Here is a 20128-nt window from a genome sequence, read left to right as displayed (position 1 = left end):
CCATGTATTGTCAATGTTCTAAACATGGCACAACAATTAGTGTGCAGAGGGTAATTTATCAATGCCTTTTCGTGACACTAGGGTTCAACAAGAACTATAATGACCCATCCAGCCTCCCACCACAATCCCTAAGTTTTTTTATAGTCACAGGTAATTACACCATGGAGAGATTACATCACTTTCATCAACAGGGTTGCAGCTGACAGGAAGATGCTTTGCGGATGTTTTGGGAACTGTTTGCTATGGTCCCTATTGTTCCTTTCCAAGAATAGAACCACCTTGGCAAACCTTGTGCCTAAACTGGAACCAAACAACCAAGAGCCACAGTAGATGAGAACAGAAACAACCACAGAGGGCCGGGTGCGGTGTTTCACACTTGTAATCCCAGCACTTTGGGAGGCCGAGGCAGGCAGATCACAAGGTCAGGAGATTGAGACCATTCTGGCTAACATGGTGAAACCCCATCTCCACTGAAAAATACAAAAAAATTAGCGGGGTGCAGTGGTGGGTGCGTGTAGTCTCAGCTACTCGGGAGGCTGAGGCAGGAGGATGATGTGAGCCCAGGAGGCGGAGCTTGCAGTGAGCCGAGATCGCACCACTTCACTCCAGCCCAGGCGACGGAGTCAAAAAGAAACAACCACAGAGGGAAACATGGTAACCCAGAGATGACTCCTGTATCCTTTTTATCCATCAGGAGAAAACATGGTCTCTTTCTTCCTCCACCAGAATAATTTTCTGGAGGCTGATCTGAGCACTTCAATCAGGAAACACAAAAAACAGGTCTCAGTGAAGCCTGTCACTCAGCACAGGTAGTGGGGCTCCCAGAAAAGACCATGGGCAAGAGTCAGACATACTGAGCACAAATCCCAGTCAGCCTCACCACTTAAAATCATCAGTCTCTGAACAAGTTATCGAACCTCTCTCTGGCTCAGTTTCTCTTTTATTAAATGATTGCACATCTGCCTGGAATAATAACAGAGCCTGACACATAAATGATGCTCTATACACATTAGTTTCCCATTTGTCTTCTCCTCTCAACTCAATGTACATTATCTCTGACTCCAGGGTCCTTCCGAGATGAGGTGAGCCAGAGCCACCTGCCAACATCTCTCTGCTACAGGCCAAAGTCAAGCCATCTCCCAGAGAACCTAGTTCTCAACATTTTCCATTTTCAATGAAAACTAACTGCCTGGCTTTCTGTCATGTAGAAATGCAGATAGCTGTTTTCCTTACTATTCTAAAATTGTTTTAAGTGATTGTGTGATGTTTAACATCGCCTAACATGTCATGGCAACATTTTAAGGGGAAAAAAATCAGAAACAAGTAAAATACTGACCTTGTTTAATAAATAAGCTCAGGAAAGAAAGAGAATGCAAACAAAAACTTTTCATGAGTCAGCAAGCCAGCTGGATCGAGATCAAGCTATGCAAATATGAGCTTTCTAAAGGCAGTGGGGATTCCTGAAGTAAATTAATCCCTCCTCACTGGTCAAATTTGATAACTGCTCCAAAAATCTCTTATCCCCAACTCAAACAGTACTTTGCACCTTAAGTTTTGTGTTTCAATGACAGCAAAGAATATCATCTGCATAAAAAGTCTACTGTACCTCATGACTCAACAGTAGGTCACATACCAATTCTGTTGTTGTTATTTGGGAATTACATCACACACTTCATTTTATATGCCAAGAGCCTTCCAATCATTTTTATTAGTCTACACAACATCAACTTAACATTCTTAAGGATTATTGTTTCTGTTTTGCAAAAGACACAAAGAGGTCATGTGATTTGCCTCAGGTTATACAGCAAGTTTAAGACTACAGGTAAAATGAAAGACTTGGAGACCTGAGAAAGGCTGCTACAGAGAAGAGATCTTAATTCTACCTAGCTCAAGAAAGGCAAATTGGGTAGCATGTGCATAGGTTTTATTTTTAATTCTGGTCTATCCACTGCATGGTGTGACTAGGTGGGAAGAATAAGATATGCTTCCTTTTGCCATTCTTAAAAAGGAAACTTTTCAATAATTCGCCCCATTTAAAGGAATGGCCAAGGGAAAACTGGACCCAATGCCTTTCTAACACCTTTTCTGCTATAACTGCAAATCTCGAGCTGTGGATGAGAGAAACCAGTATAGAAACTGAACTTTAAACATGGAGTAATTTTACTCCAGAACTCTGAAGTACCTCTTCATACATGATTCTTCCTACCTTAGATTGCGATCAAAACTGTGATACTTGATGAGATGATATAGATTATGATGACTGTGGTATCTACAACCAGAGATGATGCAGACAAATTGTCTCCAGAGGATGCCCACTTACCTATGTCTAGTGGGATTCTCAGAGTCATGAATGTGCATGTACACACGCATATAGCCAGGGTCTACTACAGCCCACTGGATAGCAAGGCTGTATATTTTACAAGCACCCATTTAAAAACGTCTCTGAGGTGGGTGTTCAGGAGCAGCTATAAGCACAGGTAAGAAATGCAAGAAGGAGGCCAGGCACAGTGGTTCATACCTATAATCCCAGCACTTTGGAAGGTAGAGGGGAGAGGATCACTTCAGCCCAGGAGTTTGAGATCAGCCCGGGCAACATAAAAAAACATTTTTTTAATTAGCTGGGCATGGTGGTGCATGCCTATGGTCCCAGCTACTCAGGAGGCTGAGGTGGAAGGACTGCTTGAGTCTGGGAGATCAAGGCTGCAGTGAGCTATGATTGCACCACTGCACTCCAGCCTGGCCAGAGTAAGACCTCATCTCTAAAATAAATAAAGAAAAAGAAAAAAGAAACACAAGAAGAGGAAAAGAGGCTTTTCCTGAACTAAACTGTGTTTCCTCGGCTTCAGAGTATCTGAGATCCTGGTTTCTGGACAAGCCTGCTTGGCATGCTGCTTATGGCAGGCACAGCCATACAGGTGTGCTTTGGGTTTCAGGCCTAGAAAGGGTACCTCCTCCCCTAGAAGCCGCTCCAAAGAAAGGGAAAAACATTGGTAGCAACTTGGTACACTGGATCTAAGCAAAGGTGAACCCCTTTCCCCTGCCAGTACACATGTTTTATGGGGGGTAGAAAAGACTTGGAGGTTGGGGTGGCAGGGAGGGAGCATTCTTTGCAGGTGGGGGAGGGGAAAGAAAACAACAGAGCCAACTTTCCCATCCTGGTCTGAGCCCACACTACAAACAGATACATTTTTCCACAGTGGAAAATAATAATCCCTTTATCTAGCCAGTATGGAACCTGACAATTGATTTCGGACCTTGAGTGGGAAGTTGGGAAGGTGTGGGTAGTTGGAAAATGAGGTGGGGAATGGGAGGAATGCAGCCAACAAAAGGGAGGGTAGGGGTAAGTAGGATAGCTTAATGACACTCAAGAGGCTTCAGACACTTAAGGCAGACATTCTGCCACTAATACCATATGCCAGGGCAGTTTCCTTAGAGGAGCCTTGGAAGAAGCAGGTCACGGTGGTACGCCAGGCACCAGGTTAGGTCTTGGCCCTACCATTTAGCTATGAGACTCTGGGCAGCAGTGCACAGTTCTCTGAAGCCCAAGCTGGTTCTGACTAGTCCTTCCTTTCTTCCTGCTCTGACAGTCATTCCATTCATGTGCATACTTATTGAGCACCATTTGTTCTGGGCTGCGGGAGAACCTCTTTTACAAAGACCCAAATATTCTAAAGCCCCAACATTTTAGGCTTTTCAGGCCACATGGTCTTTGTCACAACTACTCAACTCTGCCACTGTAGCATAAAAGCAGCCATAGACAATACATACATGAATGAGCACTGCTGTGTTCCAATAAAACTTTATAGACATTGAAATTTAAGTTTCATATACATTTTTACAAGTCATGAAATATCTGATTTTTCCAATCATTTAAAAACATAAACAGTTAACTGCAAGGCTCTACAAAAGCAGATGGCAGGTAGGATTTGGCCTGTGGGCCAGTATGCCAACTTCTGCTCTGAAGACACACTGGTGAATAAAAGAGTCACCACACTCTGCGGTTCTGCAACTAGCACTTCTAGAGGCTTCCTCTGGTTTTGGGGTGACCCTATGAAAGGAGGCTGTGCTTCCTTTTGTTGCACATTGGTGCAGCCTGGTCTTCTCTTCCTTTGAAACCTCATATAACCTTGATGGCCACATTGTGGGGTCCCAATCATTATGGCCCCCCAGGTTGTGCCAGGAGTTCCTCATAACTAGGGAGAAAAGATTTGGGTTAAGTGTCAGAATGGGGTGGAAGGAAAGGCAAATCTATATGTTGGTAGCAGAGAAGGCTACAATGGAACAAAAAAATCTGTAATTGTTTCTTCCAACAATTCAGGAAAAAAAAAAAAAAAGATTAGCTGAGACCGTGCCATTATCTGTTTACGTTGGGTAAGTGGGTGGTGGGAGCTGATAGAGAATGAAAGAAGTAGCACTAAACTGTGGAGGCTCTACAGTCACAATATACCACTCCCCTACTGTCCCTACCAAAGTCCCCTTCCAGGATCTAGTTCTGAGATCCCTCTCCAGGAAGCACTGGCCAAGGAAACTGCCATGTATGTGCTTCTAATAAAGTCCAGTAGGAACACCAGTACTGGTGAGTTCAATGATGATTCTGGAGCTCACAGACACAGAGGTAGGTTGTAGCACACCACCCAGAGGCCTACTGTACACACCCAAATACAGCCTTTCTAAAAGAACATTTTGTCTAGAAGACCACACAAAGACTGCCTAGAAGGGTCTCTGGAGCACTGTTGAAGGCAACAAGGGCTGTACAAACACAAAAAGGTTCAATGGGCCGAGCACGTGGCTCACGCCTGTAATTCCAACACTTTGGGAGGCCAAGGTGGGCACGGGTGGGTCACCTGAGATCAGGAATTCAAGACCAGCCTGGCCAACATGGTGAAACACCATCTTTACTAAATAATAAAAATATTAGCTGGGTGTGGTGGCACGCGCCCATAGTCCCAGCTACTTGGGAGGCTGGGGCAGGAGAATCGTTGGAAGCCGGGAGGCAGAGGTTGCAATGAGCCAAGATCGTGCCACTGTACTCCAGCCTGGGTGACAGGGTGAGACTCTGTCTCAAAACAAACAAACAAACAGGCTCAATGGTGCATTTCTAGCCCCTGCTAGGGCCCATCCAGCTCACCATCTTCAATCGCAAAGTCCTTAGAATCATGAAAGCATTTACTGAGGGACAAGGAAGTGACTTTAAATGTTATTCCAGGTAGACCCATTCATCTGACAGAGGGAAAAACTGAGCCCCAGGATGGTTAATTCGCTTGCCCAAGATCACAACATTTGTAGTGTCAGTGACTGGGTCTTATTTTCACTAAACTGTAATACTTCAACTAATTCTGAGAAAAAGCACAGAATGATGAACAAACAAAAGAGAGCTAACAACCATTACATACTTATTACCTCAATCTTCACATCCACCCAGTGAGGTAGGTACTATTATTATGCCATTCTGCAGCTGAGGAAACAGAGGCTTGCAGCAGTAAAATAACTTGTTCAGCGTCACAGGGCAAGCAAGTAGTAAGAATGAGCACTGAACACAGGCAGTCTGATTCCAAAGTCTGCCCCCTTAACCGCATAGCATGCTCTGAACCCTACACCCCTGTCCTCCCAATGATGATTATGGCTGGGGGGAAGGGATAACAAGGTTACCACCAGCAGGCTGCCACACATCCCTCCTCCAGCTGACTTATTAGGCCCCAGAAGGACTGGCTCCCTGCTATATTTACCACAGCACAAAAGCCCTCCACCCTCTGCTGTCCCTGAAACTGACTGCCAGGAGGAGAGTCCCCTGTCCTAGTCTTCGAGAGAAACAATGGTATTAAATATTTTCCCACCCACACACAGAAGGCAGGTCAGGACTTACCGGAAGCAAGTCCGTCTCCAAGCAGGGTGCAAAGGATCACCAGCGGAAGGAACACTCCATGTCCTACGGAGCCCACGGCAAACACTGAGGTGCTCTTTGGTGCTATCCTGCCATGGCACATCTTTTATCCGTCCAAGTTTTTTTAAAAAGAAAAAATTTAAAATCCAGAAGAATCCTAAAGTCGGCCAGGAGCTGATTAACCTGTAACAAACAAACAAGGACATAGATAAACTGAAAACTTCAGCCATAAGTTAGTCAAAAGCAGCCACTTTGGTAAGGAAGTCATAATCGCATATAAAGTTGAGAGAATTCTAGCAACTGAATCCCTGCTGCCAGGAGAGGCAAGCACAGAAGTGGCTTTTCAACTCCTCCCTCGGGAAACAAGGCCTGCAGCGTGCAGAAGCCAGGAGGTGAGCTCTGTCTCACCTGGATGTCGGTCAGGCACAGCAGGGCTTTCAGAAACTGCCCAGTTCTGCCCCACCGCCTGCCTGGAGGCTCCAGCAGAGAGGCGGCTATTGACACAGAGCTGCTACACCCAAGTCAGGCTTTGCCTTTGCCACTTGGATTCAGAACAAGTTCAACTAACCAAAAGGAAAAAAAGAGAGAGAGAACACGTGTCGTAAAGAGAGAATACACCGCCTAGAGAAGGAATGCAGCAGTGGGAGCTGAGGGCCCCAGCCTGCTGGCTAAACTGCCAAAGGCTGATGAGCCGGAGGATCTGACTCCACAACCATGAATCTCAAAAATTGACTAATTAATCAAGGCTCACCCAACACACCTGTGACCACATTCTGTTGGCTGTCCCTGAAAAAGATGGGGCGGAGGGGAGGCATGGAGAATGGGCTGTAATTGCTAAATAGTCCTACCACCTACCCACTGTAGTTCAGACAAAGACTTCAGAAAAGTAGGAACCAGTGGGGGGGGGGGGGGGGGGCGGGAGGGGGGAGAGAGGGGGAGAGAGAGAGAGAGAGAGGGAGGGGGAGAGAGAGAGAGAGTGTGAGTGTGAGTGTGTGTGTGTGTGTGTGTGTGTGTGTGTATCAGAGGTCAAGACTTTAAAGATTATTTTCTATAAGCCTTTAGGGAGGCAACTGGGTTGACAATACATATACATTATAATACATTATGATGTGGGCCTATTATATTTCAGTTAACTTATTTAATTTCATTTGCCAGTTATTTTAGTTTATAACAGGTATTCCATATAATATTACACCTCCTTTTTTAAAGTTACACACACACACACCCTTCTCCATTAATAAGGCCTTATATGCACAGATTAGGGAGTCTGTCATCTATAACCCTAATAAAGGATGCCCCGGGACTCTGCCAGGAATACCACCCAGATCTGATTTTGGTGTTTTTTTTTGAGACAGAGTCCTGCTCTGTTGCCCAGGCTAGAGTGCAATGGTATGATCTTGGCTCACTGTAACTTTCACCCCCCGGGTTCAAGTGATTCTCCTGTCTCAGCCTCCCAAATAGCTGGGATTACAGGTGCCCACCATCACACCTAACTAATTTTTGTATTTTTAGTAGAGATGGGGTTTCCCTATGTTGGCCAGACTGGTCTCAAACTCCTGACCTTAAGTGATCCACCATCTCGGCCTCCCAAAGTGCTGGGATTACAGGCGTGAACAACTGTACCTGGTATGAGATCTCATTTTAATCTGTGCCTGAAGCGTGACTCAGGCCTACTCTCCCCTCCTAAAGAGGGTAACTGAAAACAGCAATGTAAGTTGTCTCTGTCCAAAACAAGACTGAGAGTTGTCAAAGGTTCAGGAACAGAGCTGGCCACTGATCCTCACCCATTTCCCTCTAATAACTGTGACTATAGCAGTCTTCTGTCACCAGTTTTCACCCAGACTCCAGTTTAAGCCTTTAAAACTGTAGAACAGGGACGGTTCATGTAGAGGTCTGGGGTGGAGTCTGTGAGTGACCACCAAACAGTACACAAAACTGTGTGTGGAATGTGTGCCCATTTATGTGGCTAAGAACAGTAAAGTCAGAATGCCTGGATTAAAATCTGTTTCCTTATTGTGACCTTGTGGTCAAGTTGTATAACCTCTCTTAGCCTTAGTTTCCTCATCTGTAAAATGGGGACAGTAACCATACTAACTTCGTAGGGTTGATGTAAGAATTAGGATAGACAAAGTGGCTGGCAAAGTGCTTGGTACTTTGTAAGTCCGCAGTAAACACTGGCTGCTGCTACTGTTTTAATCATTAATAAGACCTGCACAGCAGGGGCCTTAGAGTTCCTCAAGTTTCACCATCTCATTTGATAGATGCCAAATCAAGGTCCAAAGGAGTTAAGGGATATGCACAGAGGCCTCAGCTGGTCACTGACAGAGTTGGCAATGGGCCCTTTGGTATTGCTGTTTTAGGTGCAGCCACACCAGGTAACCCTACTGGGCAGTTGTCATCCCCTCGAGGCAACAACCAGTGGATCATCAAGAATGACACCTGCATGTGCCACATCACAGCACGTGCATAAAAAACACTTAAGCAGTGAATAAATGAGGCCACATAAGGTAATGCTTAGGTGTTCTGTGCATAAGTGGTGGTAGTCAGGAAAGACTACCTAGAGGAGGTGATGCTAAGCTGAGTCCTAAAGGACGTGAGAGGGAGGGAGGGAGGGAAGAATGGAGGAAGAGGGAGGGAGGAAAGAATGGAGGAAGAGGGAGGGAGGGAAGAATGGAGGGAGGGAGGGAGGGAGGGTGGGAGGGTGGGAGGAAGGAAGGAAGGAAGGAAGGAAGGAAGGAAGGAAGGAAGGAAGGAAGGAAGGAAGGAAGGGGAAAACGGAGAAGGAAAAGAAAAAAAAGGAAGCACCAAATACAAGTGGATGAGAGTACTATGGGAGCACATTACTACTGGTAGAGGCTGGAGGCAGGGGCTAAGCAGAGGGGTTTAAACTTTACCCTTACAAGGATTCTAAACAGGTAAATTAAAAGACGAAACTCATTTAGGAAGATCACACTGACAGGGATTTTAGAGCATTTTGGTGGGGAGCGAGGGCGCAGGCAGGGCAAGAGCTGTGGGGCTGGCCAAATGGTAAAGAATCTTAAATTTAGTTTTTTGGTGTGTTTTTTGGTTTGTTTTTTTTAAGAGACAGGGTCTTGCTCTGTCATCCAGGCTGGAATGCAGTGTTGTGAGCACAGCTCACTTGAACTCCTGGGCTCAAGCAATCCTTCTGCTTCAGCATCCCAAGTAGCTGGGTCTACCAGAGTATGCCACCACACCTACCTTTTTTTTTTTTTTTTTTTTTTTTTTAAGAGAGAGGGTGACTCACTGTTGCCCAGCTGGTCTCAAACTTCTGGCCTCAAGCGATACTCCTAACTCAGCCTCCCAAAGGGCTGAAACTAGAGGGATGAGCCATTCTGCCTGGCTAGCATTTTATAATCAATATAGAACCCTTCGGAGAGCAACTTGTGAATATCTATTCCAAAAAAATGCACCTATACTCTGACCTATCAGTTCTAGAATGTGTCCTAAGAAATCACATGTGCAATGACATATATAAAAGATATTCATGTATTGTTTGTAAAGGCAAAAGACTGAAGCAACCTAAAAGTTCCTGAAAGGGGAGTACTTAAATAAGTTATAGTACACCCAAAATAATGGAATACCGTGCAGTGGTTTAAAAAGAACAGGGCGCTTCAACCTGTGCTAATATGGTATGACTTCTAAAATTAGTATGTGAAAAAAATAACTTGTGTACATGCATATATTCTTAAAAGACACCCCCCACCCCCACAAGCACTGAAAAACTCACCTGGAATAAAGCATAGGAAATTGGTAACTGCTGGGCACAGTGGCTCACACCTGTAATCCCAGCACTTTGGGAGGCTGAGGCGGGTGGATCACAAGGTCACGAGTTCAAAACCAGCCTGGCCAAAATGGTGAAACCCTGTCTCTACTAAATATACAAAAATTAGCCAGGTGTGGTGGTAGGCACCTATAATCCCAGCTATTCGGGAGGCTGAGGCAGGAGAATCGCTTGAATCTGGGAGGCGGAGGTTGCAGTGAGCCAGTATTGTGCCACTGCACTCCAGCCTGGGCAACAGAGTGAGACTCTGTCTCAAAAAAAAAGAAAAAAAAAAAAAAAGAAATTGGTAGCTAATGATTGCCTTCAGGGAGGGGAACTGAGTGGTTAACGGTGAAGGAGAAAAACATTTTTCACTGCATATATTCCCTTTTACTATCTTGAGTGTTGTACTTTGTACATGTATTATCTATTCAAAAACAAAATATAAAGTTAATGTAGCAAGGCCTTCCTATAGACCACCTGTCTCCTCTCTCAACAAACTGCCATTAAAACTAATCTCAAAAACCTAATTGCTCCCTCTCCCAGGAATACAGTCATTTTAGGGGCTCGGCACAAGGGTCATCTAGAGGAATTCTTTCCTGACACTTCACACCACACCCACCTCCAATGCAGAAATGACCCCTTCTTACTTTGCTGTGACTGTACCTTTAACAGGTTATTATATCTATTTGTTTATCTGTCTCATCACACCAGGCTGAGAGTTCCTTCAAGGCAGGGACAGTGAATTACTCAACTCGGAACCTTCAATAGCCAGCACAAGGCCAGGAATCTGACAGGCAGGTAGCAAAGGTTTGCCAAAATCGTGAATACTGTGGGGAGGAGCCAGTATGGAACTAGAGAAGACAAGATGTACATGTATGAGTTCCTGATCGGTTTTAGGTTTTTTGTTTGGTTTTGGTTTTGTTTTGCAGGAACAGCTGGCTCCTCCCTTACTGCTTAAGCAGCTACCTGAGTCAGGGAACCAATTCCACCATGAAGCCTAAGATGGGACAGGTGCAGAACAGATGGGGTGATGGAAATGGGGGCTTTGCAAAGAAAAGATAAATGGAAAGTAGTCAGTGGGGTGTTTACATGTAAGGCTAGGTCAAGGGTTACTGCTTCAGAAATAAAACAGAAGAAAGCTAACCCCTAAATCTCCAAAGTATTACCCAGAATGGGAGAACCCAGCTACTATGGAGAAAAGGCCACACTATAAATCTAATCATTTTAAGAAATGATCTGCCTTGAATATAGAATTTAAAAAAACAAGACCTGTTCTTGGATGGTGGCTTTAGTACACCAAGCAAGAAGAAAAATGTTTCACTAGGTATTCATTATCCCTAGAGAAATACTGAGACTAAAACTTTGTTTAAACAAAAACAATCCATTTCACTTCAGTATTCCTTTGGCATGTTAGTGACTACTTCCCCTAATTAAAAAAAATTATCACTGAAGAGGAACCTAGAACTAAGCATCAAGTTCAAAACCAGTATTCGGCCATCCTCACAAGGAATATCACATCTGAACTTAGAGGTGAGACAGAGGAGAGGGCCTGCAATGACTCAGTCCCACCTCTGCCACCAGGCAGGGGGCTGGTCATGAAGGCTCTCTGCCTTCTGTTTCCACATCTGAAAAAGGCTCTAAGGCCACATAATTCTTCACTGCTTCTACCCTTGTCTTGCCGTAATCCATCTCTTATCCCAGTAGCCAGCTTTCCTCTTCAACACACGGTGAGGAGAGTCACCCTTCTGATTTTATTTCTTGGGAACTAGTGCTGCTGCCCCAAGGGCTGGTGGTAACAAGAGGCCTCAGCTAGACTGTCAGCCCCAAAAGGGCAGCCTCTCCCACCTCTGTAAACTCAGAATATCAACAGCTGGGTGACTGTGCCCTGCTGAATGTGATATTGTGGACACTCACTTCCTGTCCGTAAGTTCCTCCAATGAGGAAGAACACTGCCCTCAAGTCACAGCTCTGACCTTGAGGAAGTCACTTACTTCATCTCTGCCCATTTCCTCATTTGTAAAATGGGGCTGTTACTTGCTTTGACTATCTCCCTAGACTCTGTTGAGGCTCAAAAGGAACAAAATATGAGGAAATGCTCTGTAAACTAGAAACACCTGGGGCTTATGTTTACTGTCTTAGCCAGAAGCCAAGACAGCAGAGGGCTGAGAAATGATGACACGCATGGTGGGTTTCTGGTGTTAAGGGCCTGCAACACAAGCCCAAAGTTCACATGGTTTACTTGCTTGTTGTTGCCACAGATGCTTCCAGGTTAACCCAAGAGCCTGCTAATAAGATTAAAAGTGCCCTGGAGTCACCTTCAAAAATGGCTCCGGCCTTGGGAGGCAGCGTCAGCAGCAGCTGGGGCCAGCCAGTAAACAGCCAGGGCCCCCTGTTCCCAAGGCGGCCAAGGCCCAGATCTCCTCAGTCCACGTGTCTGACTACCCTGGGGCCCACCCCTCCCAAGAATGCTATAGTCTTGCTGAAGGTGCAAGGTCATCTTACACTATCGAACTCTTCTCCTGAAGGCAAGAGGGGTCTGATTCAGTCAAGCGTGGCTCCCAGGTGCTGCGTGGGTAAAGTCAGACTCCGTTTACATGTTATTTATTTATTTATTTATTTATTTATTGAGACAGAGTCTCGCTCTGTTGCCCAGGCTGGAGTGCAGCGGGAGTGGCATAATCTTGGGTCAGTGCAGCCTTCACCTACTGGGTTCAAGTGATTCTCCTGCCTCAGCCTCCTGAGTAGCTGGGACTACAGGTGCACACCACCACGACTGGCTAATTTTTGTATTTTTAGTAGAGACAGGGTTTTGGCATGTTGGTCAGGCCGGTCTCAAACTCCTGACCTCAAGTGATCTGCCTGCCTCGGCCTCTACATGTAATTTTTAGAACAAATTGTTTCCTAAACCATGGCTCCTCTGTCCATTAGTTAAAAGAGGGAACTGGGATGACAAAACCAACATAAATCCTTTTCTTGCCTCAGACTAATCTAGACAGGGGATAACAGCAGTAGTGGTAAGAGCCCAGAACAAGAGTTTATTCCTTTAATTAACCATGTTCACCAACCTTGATCCTGCTACATGAAGAGAAAGGACAAAGAACGGTTCCAGAAACATGAACAGAATTTAACCAGCTAATTATATTTCAGGTTGTAATGATAAGAAGTCCTAACACTTTGAAGTCCAAAGTTCCCCAGAGGGGTGTGATAAGTAAGAGAAATGACTAATACAGCCAAAGTTGCCCAGGCCCTTCCTTAACCTCTCTTTCTTCCCTGCAACATCTCCCCTCTGTACCCCTACGCGCACGGAAATGGCCAGGCTACAGCATCAAAAGATATCTAAACACTTATTGGAACGTAATGCCTCCTACCCCCCAAAATTCAGTTATTTATAGATGCCTTCTGTCTTTTCCCACTGTGGATCAATGGATTCTTCCAGTCCTACTAACTTGTATATCTTCCCCTTTCCTTTGTGCCATTAACACTTGAGTGCTTTGACAGCCACAAATTCTGCTGGACTCTGACATCCTTTCAGGCCAGATATTAACTTATCCATTTCCTTTAATCTCCAGCTCCTACTTGAAAAGGCAAACATCAAACTCCTGTTAAAATCACACCCCCTCCAAATCACAAACATTACCTCAGCTTTCCTCTTAAGCCACTCAGAGGTTTTTCTGAATTGCTTTGATATTCCCTGTGCCCTTGTCTTTCACCCCCTGAATTGCTCACCACATCATCTGGGCAACACGCTTTCCCCAGCTTCAGACAACAGGAACGCCAGTCGACACACTATCACCCCACCTAAGTTTTCTTTTTAACAAGTCTCTAACACCTCTCTTCTAGCACCTAACAGCAGGACGGCTGCAGCAGGGACCTGATCACAGGACAGGAGAGACAGCCTAGGTCCCAGCCACTGAAAAGTGGTTTGGCCTCGGGCAAGTCAGTGAGTCTTCCTGTCTCAGGGGTGAACCTGGATGATCCCCAAAGGACCTTTCAGTTTTAAGAAAACTGGAATGTCTTCCAGGGCATAGGAGGGGCCCAAAAGTATTTCCTCTAAAAAGTAAGTCAACACAGGCTCTGACTGGAAGGAAGCAACATTAACTTTATCTTCATTGTTCTGACTGACAGCACATTCCCCTACATCTCCAAGACAGATCCCTAGCATCTATCTTCCTCTGCATTGCAGCAAACCCAGGACAGTCCACTTTCCCTTTAGGGTTTAATCAATCCATCAGCACATTCGTATGGACTATCCGTACACAGTGTTCCTAAAATGCTTTCTAAAAATAACACACGTCTTAACAACACAACAACAAAACCCAGCCTCTGCACACACTGCAGAGCTACAGGGGCCCAGGGAGAAAGGGAGAAAAGATGCAAGAGAGAAAGGCAAGAGAGAACAAGTAAGACCAGACAGAAAAAAGGGGGAGAGGAGGCAAAATACCTGTGAGCAGGAACTAAGCCTGTCATAAGTTCCTGACCTGAAGGTAGGAAACCCTTTCTTCAGTCCCAGCTTCAACATGACTGATGGGCCAACCTCAGACAAGCACTAGGCTTCCATGCCTCTGTTTTCTCATCAGTAAAACGAAACAGTTGAGCCACGTATCTCTCAGGGAGGCCAGTATCATGGAAAAATTTTGGCAGATATTATCAGTTGGGTGGCTAGGGCAAGTTATTTTCAGTTGCCATCTGTAAACTGGATAAACGATACCCACTTCATTGGGTTGTTGTGCAGTGAAATTAAGACAAACGTGAGACACGTAGGATGATGCATGAAACAGTGGGTGCTCAAATTCATGCTGGCTAAGCCCCTTCCTGTTTTACCAGGCTGTGACTGACGCCCACTAGACAACCAAAGGGCACCGTTTCAGCTGGTTTGGAAACACTGCCTGAGACTACGCTCAAAACACAATGTTAGTTTAGACAAAAGAACAGCCAACAGGTTAAACAAGTGAGCCTCCCACATTCTTTCCCATCAAATTCTTAAAAATTCTTTAAAGCACTTAGCACTACCTCCCCTCCAAATTAAACAGCTATTGTTTGTGACTACCCTAAAATACTATTAGTTTCTGGGAGACTTAGGGAATATACACATACACACACTCATTACCTCATTAAATAGGTGGTATTAGCCCCATTTTACAGATAAACGGAATCCAAGGGGCCTGGAAGTCTTTCCTCCTCCTGCTTCCCTAATAGGGCCCCCTGCTCTTTTGTTTTCCAAATAAAAGGGCAAGCTTAGTTCCTATCTTAGTTTTGGAAGAATTTCTCAGTTCAGCCCAAAGGTATGGAAGGCTCTTCCAAACCCTCAGCATCCCTGCCTGGACCAGGAATAGGACAGTCAATCATATCCCTCCCCAAAGGCCACTCACAGTTATTTAACTTTTGTATGCTGCATTTCCACAGGTAATAAACTCCTGCAGAGACCACCAATTCTCTGCCCCCAAAGTGCTCAACAATACTTCTCGAGTGAATGAGAAAAAAAGATAAACTCACAAGATATAATTTGTATAGAAACATACAAAATGGCAAAATAGCAGCATGTATAAAACAAGAGGGAAAAGATTATATAAATCCTGAAATTTTGGCCAGGTAGCAAAACAGATGCTTGGCAGAGGCAACTGTAACTGGTTCCTAGACCCTAGAGATATATCTCATGTGTCATCACATCTCTGCTTGGTTCCCATCAGGGCTGAGTGGAACAGGCTTCAATACCCAGTTGGCAAATAAAGTCCGGGAAGCCGATTTGCTAAAGCTGACTTCTTAGGGCTCTGTGTTTCCAATGACTATACTGCAATTCAGCTAATATTTACTGGCTGTCTTCTGTGCAGGGCTTGGGTGATCATAGAGATGAATTGGGGCACAGTTCTTACTCTCAAGGAATTCACAACTTACGTGAGAGGAATTATGTTTATCTATATAACACTGTCAAATTGTTACTAGGGCCCAAAGAAGGTTTTTAAAAAAGTGCTCTGAGAACACAGAGGACACAGGAACAAAGACTTCTGATGGGAGTAGGGAGAAGTGAAAGAGAAAGCTTTGAGTTGGACCTTGAACCCATTAGAGCTCCCAGGACAGTGTTTTGCATGCACAGTGATACTCACAAAGAAAGATAAATAAATGGAAGAACAATTCACCAAAAGTGTGGCAGAGAGAGGAGGGAAAAAAAACTGTTAATTTTGTCTGTCTAGAATCACTGAATGCTGCTGTCTGGTAACAAAAAATGTCTGTCTGTCAATATACCTTCACTCAAGGAACGTCTAGGAGATAAATTTTGGTATTCTGAGTACTTATAGCTATTCAGGAAACATCTCCTCCAGGTCAAAAATAGCAAACCCTAGAGAACTGGCTGATGCAGTTATGTTTACTTTTTACCATCTCTGTGGATCGTTTTGCAAAGGCCCCAGAGTGGGATGGTATAAACAGGTCTGTGTCACTTCCTGGTTCTCAGGCCTTCTGCTACATTCCCAGTCAGTCTGGGAAAGCTGCCTATTTAAAAATAAACTTTAAAAACTCACCAAAAACCCCAACTCTAAATCACCCTTCCCTCTATTTCATTCAATTTCACTGAAATTAAAAGGATAGTGAGAATAAGACAAAAATGACCACAGAAAGTGAGTTCTCAGGTCAAAACAAAAAACAGGTGCTCAACTGAGCTCAAGGTCAAGAGACTTGCATTCCACTTGTATTTCTCCTTTAACTGGAAAACTTGATCTTGAACAAGGAGGATGCTCCATCTCTCTGCATGATAGCTACTTCAGCATTCTCTTTACCTCAATGTAGTTATCCAACCTTTCAGGACCTCTATTTCCTTTCTATAAAATGGTACTAGTAATTCCTATCTCACAGGGATATTTTAAGTATTATACGGGAAAATGTATATAAAGCACATAGCATAGTGCCTGTCACTTAGTAAGTCATCAAAAATGGTAGTTACTATTATATTAATCACCATCTATCATTATTATTGTCATCATCATCTGAAAATGCAGGGCTGGACTAGACCATCTCTACTTGAAGAGTTTCTGTGGTTCTAAATCCTGATTATCCTGATTCTTTATTTTTTTTTTCCCTGAGATGTTCTGTTGCCCAGGCTGGGGTGCAGTGGCGCAATCTCAGTTCACAGCAACCTCTGCCTCTCGGGTTCAAGTGATTCTCATGCCTCAGCCACCTGATTAGCTAGAATTACAGGTGTGCACCACCAAGCCCAAATAATTTTTGTATTTTCAGGAGAGACAGGGTTTCACCACATTGGCCAGGCTTGTCTCAAACTTCTGGTCTCATGAGATCTGCCTGCCTCAGCCTTCCAAAGTGCTGGGATTACAGGTGTGAGTCACAGTAGCCGGCCCAAATCCTGATTCTTTAAGTCACTTTCACCTTTTTTCCTTTTTTTTTCCCCCCCAGGGGGCTGGACAACAAGAAAAGGGAGATAAAATTGGCAAAATGGTTAAATACACATCATCAGCCTTTATGTTAGAAATACTAGGATACAATTAGGAAATCCATTAGTGAGTGCAATGGGGCATATTACTCCCCCCAGCAGAAGAGCCTTGCCTATTTCTTGCATTAAATCCATAGCATTGTGGCAACACACTCTCTGTACTCCCATGAGCACCATGGACAACCCCACCCCCACTCCACCGGCCAGCAAAATTTGACTTCACCCACCTCACCTTTAACTGCATAAACAAATTTCTCAGCAGTTCCTTAGAGAGCCCTATAAGATAGTAGAGTGGCCAATCCACCCCTTTCTAATAATGACTAATCCTTCCAACAAAGTATTTATCTTTAAAAAGAGTCTTCCTGATATAATTTCAATGTGGCCAAAAATCAAATGACCTTCCCAAAAGTTAGTGTAACCAGGAGCATTCAGCTTCACCAAGGCCAAGGTATTTAATTGTAACTAAATTTAGATGAAATAAACATTTTCATCCATCCATCCATTCATTCATTCAGTGCCTGTGATGTGCCCAATGCTATCGAAGATATCAAAAACTAATAGGATGGGGTGAGCGAGAACAATAAAGGGTGATGCCTGAGACTGGGCGCAGTGGCTCATGCCAGTAATCCCAGCACTCGTGGATCACGAGGTCAGGAATTCAAGACCAGCCTGGCTAACACAGTGAAACTCCATTGCTAACAAAAATACAAAAAAATTACCCAGACATGGTGGCGGGCGCCTGTAGTCCCAGCTACTCGAGAGGCTGAGGCAGGAGAATGGTGTGAACTTGGGAGGCGGAGTTTGCAGTAAGCCAAGATCGTACCACTGCACTCCAGCCTGGGTGACAGAGCGAGACTTCACCTCAAAAAAAAAAAAAAAAAAAAAGATGATGCCTAAGTTTTTGGCTTATGCATAAATGGTAGAAGCTACCACAGGAGAAAAAGAATACAGGTAAATAAGCAGGTTTTGTCAGGGAACATAATGAATTTCATTCAGATTATTCTTTAATATATTGAGCTGGGGGTACCTGAGGGATAACTGGTAGAAAGGTCTAGCAGGCAAATTAGAAATGAATGTGAAACCTTACAGAGCACTCTGAGCTTGGGATGCAGCCCTGGAGTGACCAACCTGTAAGTGACGGTTGAAACCATGCAAAATAGATGAGCTTACCTAGGAAAGAGGGCAGGTTGAGAAGAAAGTCAAGGACAGAATCCTAGGGAGAACGCTAACTTATAATGCGCATACTGAGGAAGGAAAGCCTATGAAAGATACTCCAAAAGGTACATGGAAACCAGGGACATGTGCAACAGATGTCAAGAGAGGGACAGAGAGACTCAAGGAAAACATGAGAAGTGGCAGATGCAACAAAGCCCCAGAAAGACGAAGACTGAAAAAGGCCCACTGGATCTGGCCACTAGGAGATCACTGGTGACCTAATTAAGAACAGTTTTATCAAAGTGGTGAAGGCAGATTATATCAAATTTAACATGAATTAAAAGTAGGAGGCTGGGCACAGTGGCTCACGCTTGTAATCCCAGAACTTTGGGAGGCCAATGCGGGCGGATCACCTGAGGTCAGGAACTCCAGACCAGCCTGGCCAACACAGTGAAACCCTGTCTCTACTAAAAATACAAAACTTAGCTGGGCGTGGTGGTCCGCACTTGTAGTCCCAGCTACTCAGGAGGCTGAGGCAGGAAAATCGTTTGAAGCAGGGAGGTAGAGGTTGCAGTGAGCTGAGATCACACCATTGCACTCCAGCCAGGGCAACACAGTGAGATGCTGTCTCAAAAAAAGCAGTGAGAAAGTGGACACAATAAGGGCAAAACTATTTGGGGAAGGAGGTGAAAAAGAAGGGAGAAGAAAGACTGGATGATAACTAGAGGGGGTTTGTGTCTTATAAGGTATACCTTCTCAGTTAACCCAATGATTGGAGTTAAGGCTTCCTAAATGGTACAGAGAGCTCAGAGACACCCTCCACCCCTTCCATGGAAAGTCTCTCTGAACTAACACTTCCATACTCTATGTTTAGCAAAAGTTATGTAGAAGTTGGGCAGACAGCTTAAAGAGTTTCCTGCTTCCTTAGTTGTTCAACAACAACAAAGTCTCTCTACCCCACCATCCCCTCCCCTGAAATTGCTACCTCTTCCATAGGATTCATGAATGGAAAAAAACAGCCTAGTGGCAGGGCCAAAGAGGTGACCTTCCCTAATACATCTGAGGCCTTAAGTTTCTCCATACATATGGTCCCAGTTTTTGCCATTTCCCTCCTTTCTACTCAGAAAGTAACCTGAGTTTCTTCCCTGAGTTTCAGGTTTAGGATTCCAGGGACAAGTCTTCACCTCCATCTAATGAAGCTTAGCAGCCCCAATGAGGCGCACACTCAAGCCAAACAAGATCCTGTTTTCTGGCTCCAAATGTTCTCCATCTTGTGTAACTTCCAGTAAGCCTCCTAATTTATAACCAAACCATGATTCCTCCTGTCCTCTTCATCATAAATTACCCAAACTTCCTGTAAGTTGTCAAGGTTAGACTGTGAGGTACAAACGAAAATGAGAAGTAGGAACTTGCCCACTCTTCCTTCTCTTTGATTAGCCCCATACCCCTGCCGCCACCTATACCCACCCTTACATCACCTTCTAATTGTACAAAGTCCCTCTGCCAAGGCCTATATATTCTAGTTCTAGTCCTAGTCATACTTCCAGTTCCTTGCATGTGGGGCCCTAAGTCAGGAATCAAGAAGGAATTTGCTTAAACTAATTCACATAAAGGAGAGTCCTTCAAATGTCCAAATAGAGATTCCAAAAGTAATCACAAATTAGTCAAAGTTCAGGCAAAGGCACCAAACAAATAACTTTATAAAATCCAGGCAAATCAGATGAGAACACATCCTGAGAAAATAATTTTTTTTTCTTTTTGAGACGGAGTCTCACTCTGTCGCAAGGCTGGAGTGCAGTGGCATAATCTCGGCTCATAGCAAGTTCCACCTCCCTGCTTCAAGCAATTCTCCTGCCTCAGCCTCCCGAGT

The 20128-nt window shown here is 44.5% G+C and overlaps 1 protein-coding gene across 1 annotated transcript in view; it reads right to left on the bottom strand.

The window, feature by feature from the left end:
• The window catches only part of SUSD6 (sushi domain containing 6), a 103685-nt gene that overhangs the window by 50428 nt on the left and 33129 nt on the right, over positions 1–20128 (bottom strand). The window contains exon 2 of the mRNA XM_007987118.3: positions 5864–6064. Within this exon, the coding sequence (XP_007985309.3) occupies positions 5864–5984 (121 nt within the window). The 5' untranslated portion in view covers positions 5985–6064. The remainder of the gene's footprint in view (positions 1–5863; positions 6065–20128) is intronic.

The sequence above is a fragment of the Chlorocebus sabaeus genome, chromosome 24 (assembly GCF_047675955.1).
Source record: "Chlorocebus sabaeus isolate Y175 chromosome 24, mChlSab1.0.hap1, whole genome shotgun sequence".
Lineage (NCBI taxonomy): Eukaryota > Metazoa > Chordata > Mammalia > Primates > Cercopithecidae > Chlorocebus > Chlorocebus sabaeus.
Note: the sequence above shows the minus strand (reverse complement) of the source record. Positions and strands in the feature narration are given on the sequence as shown.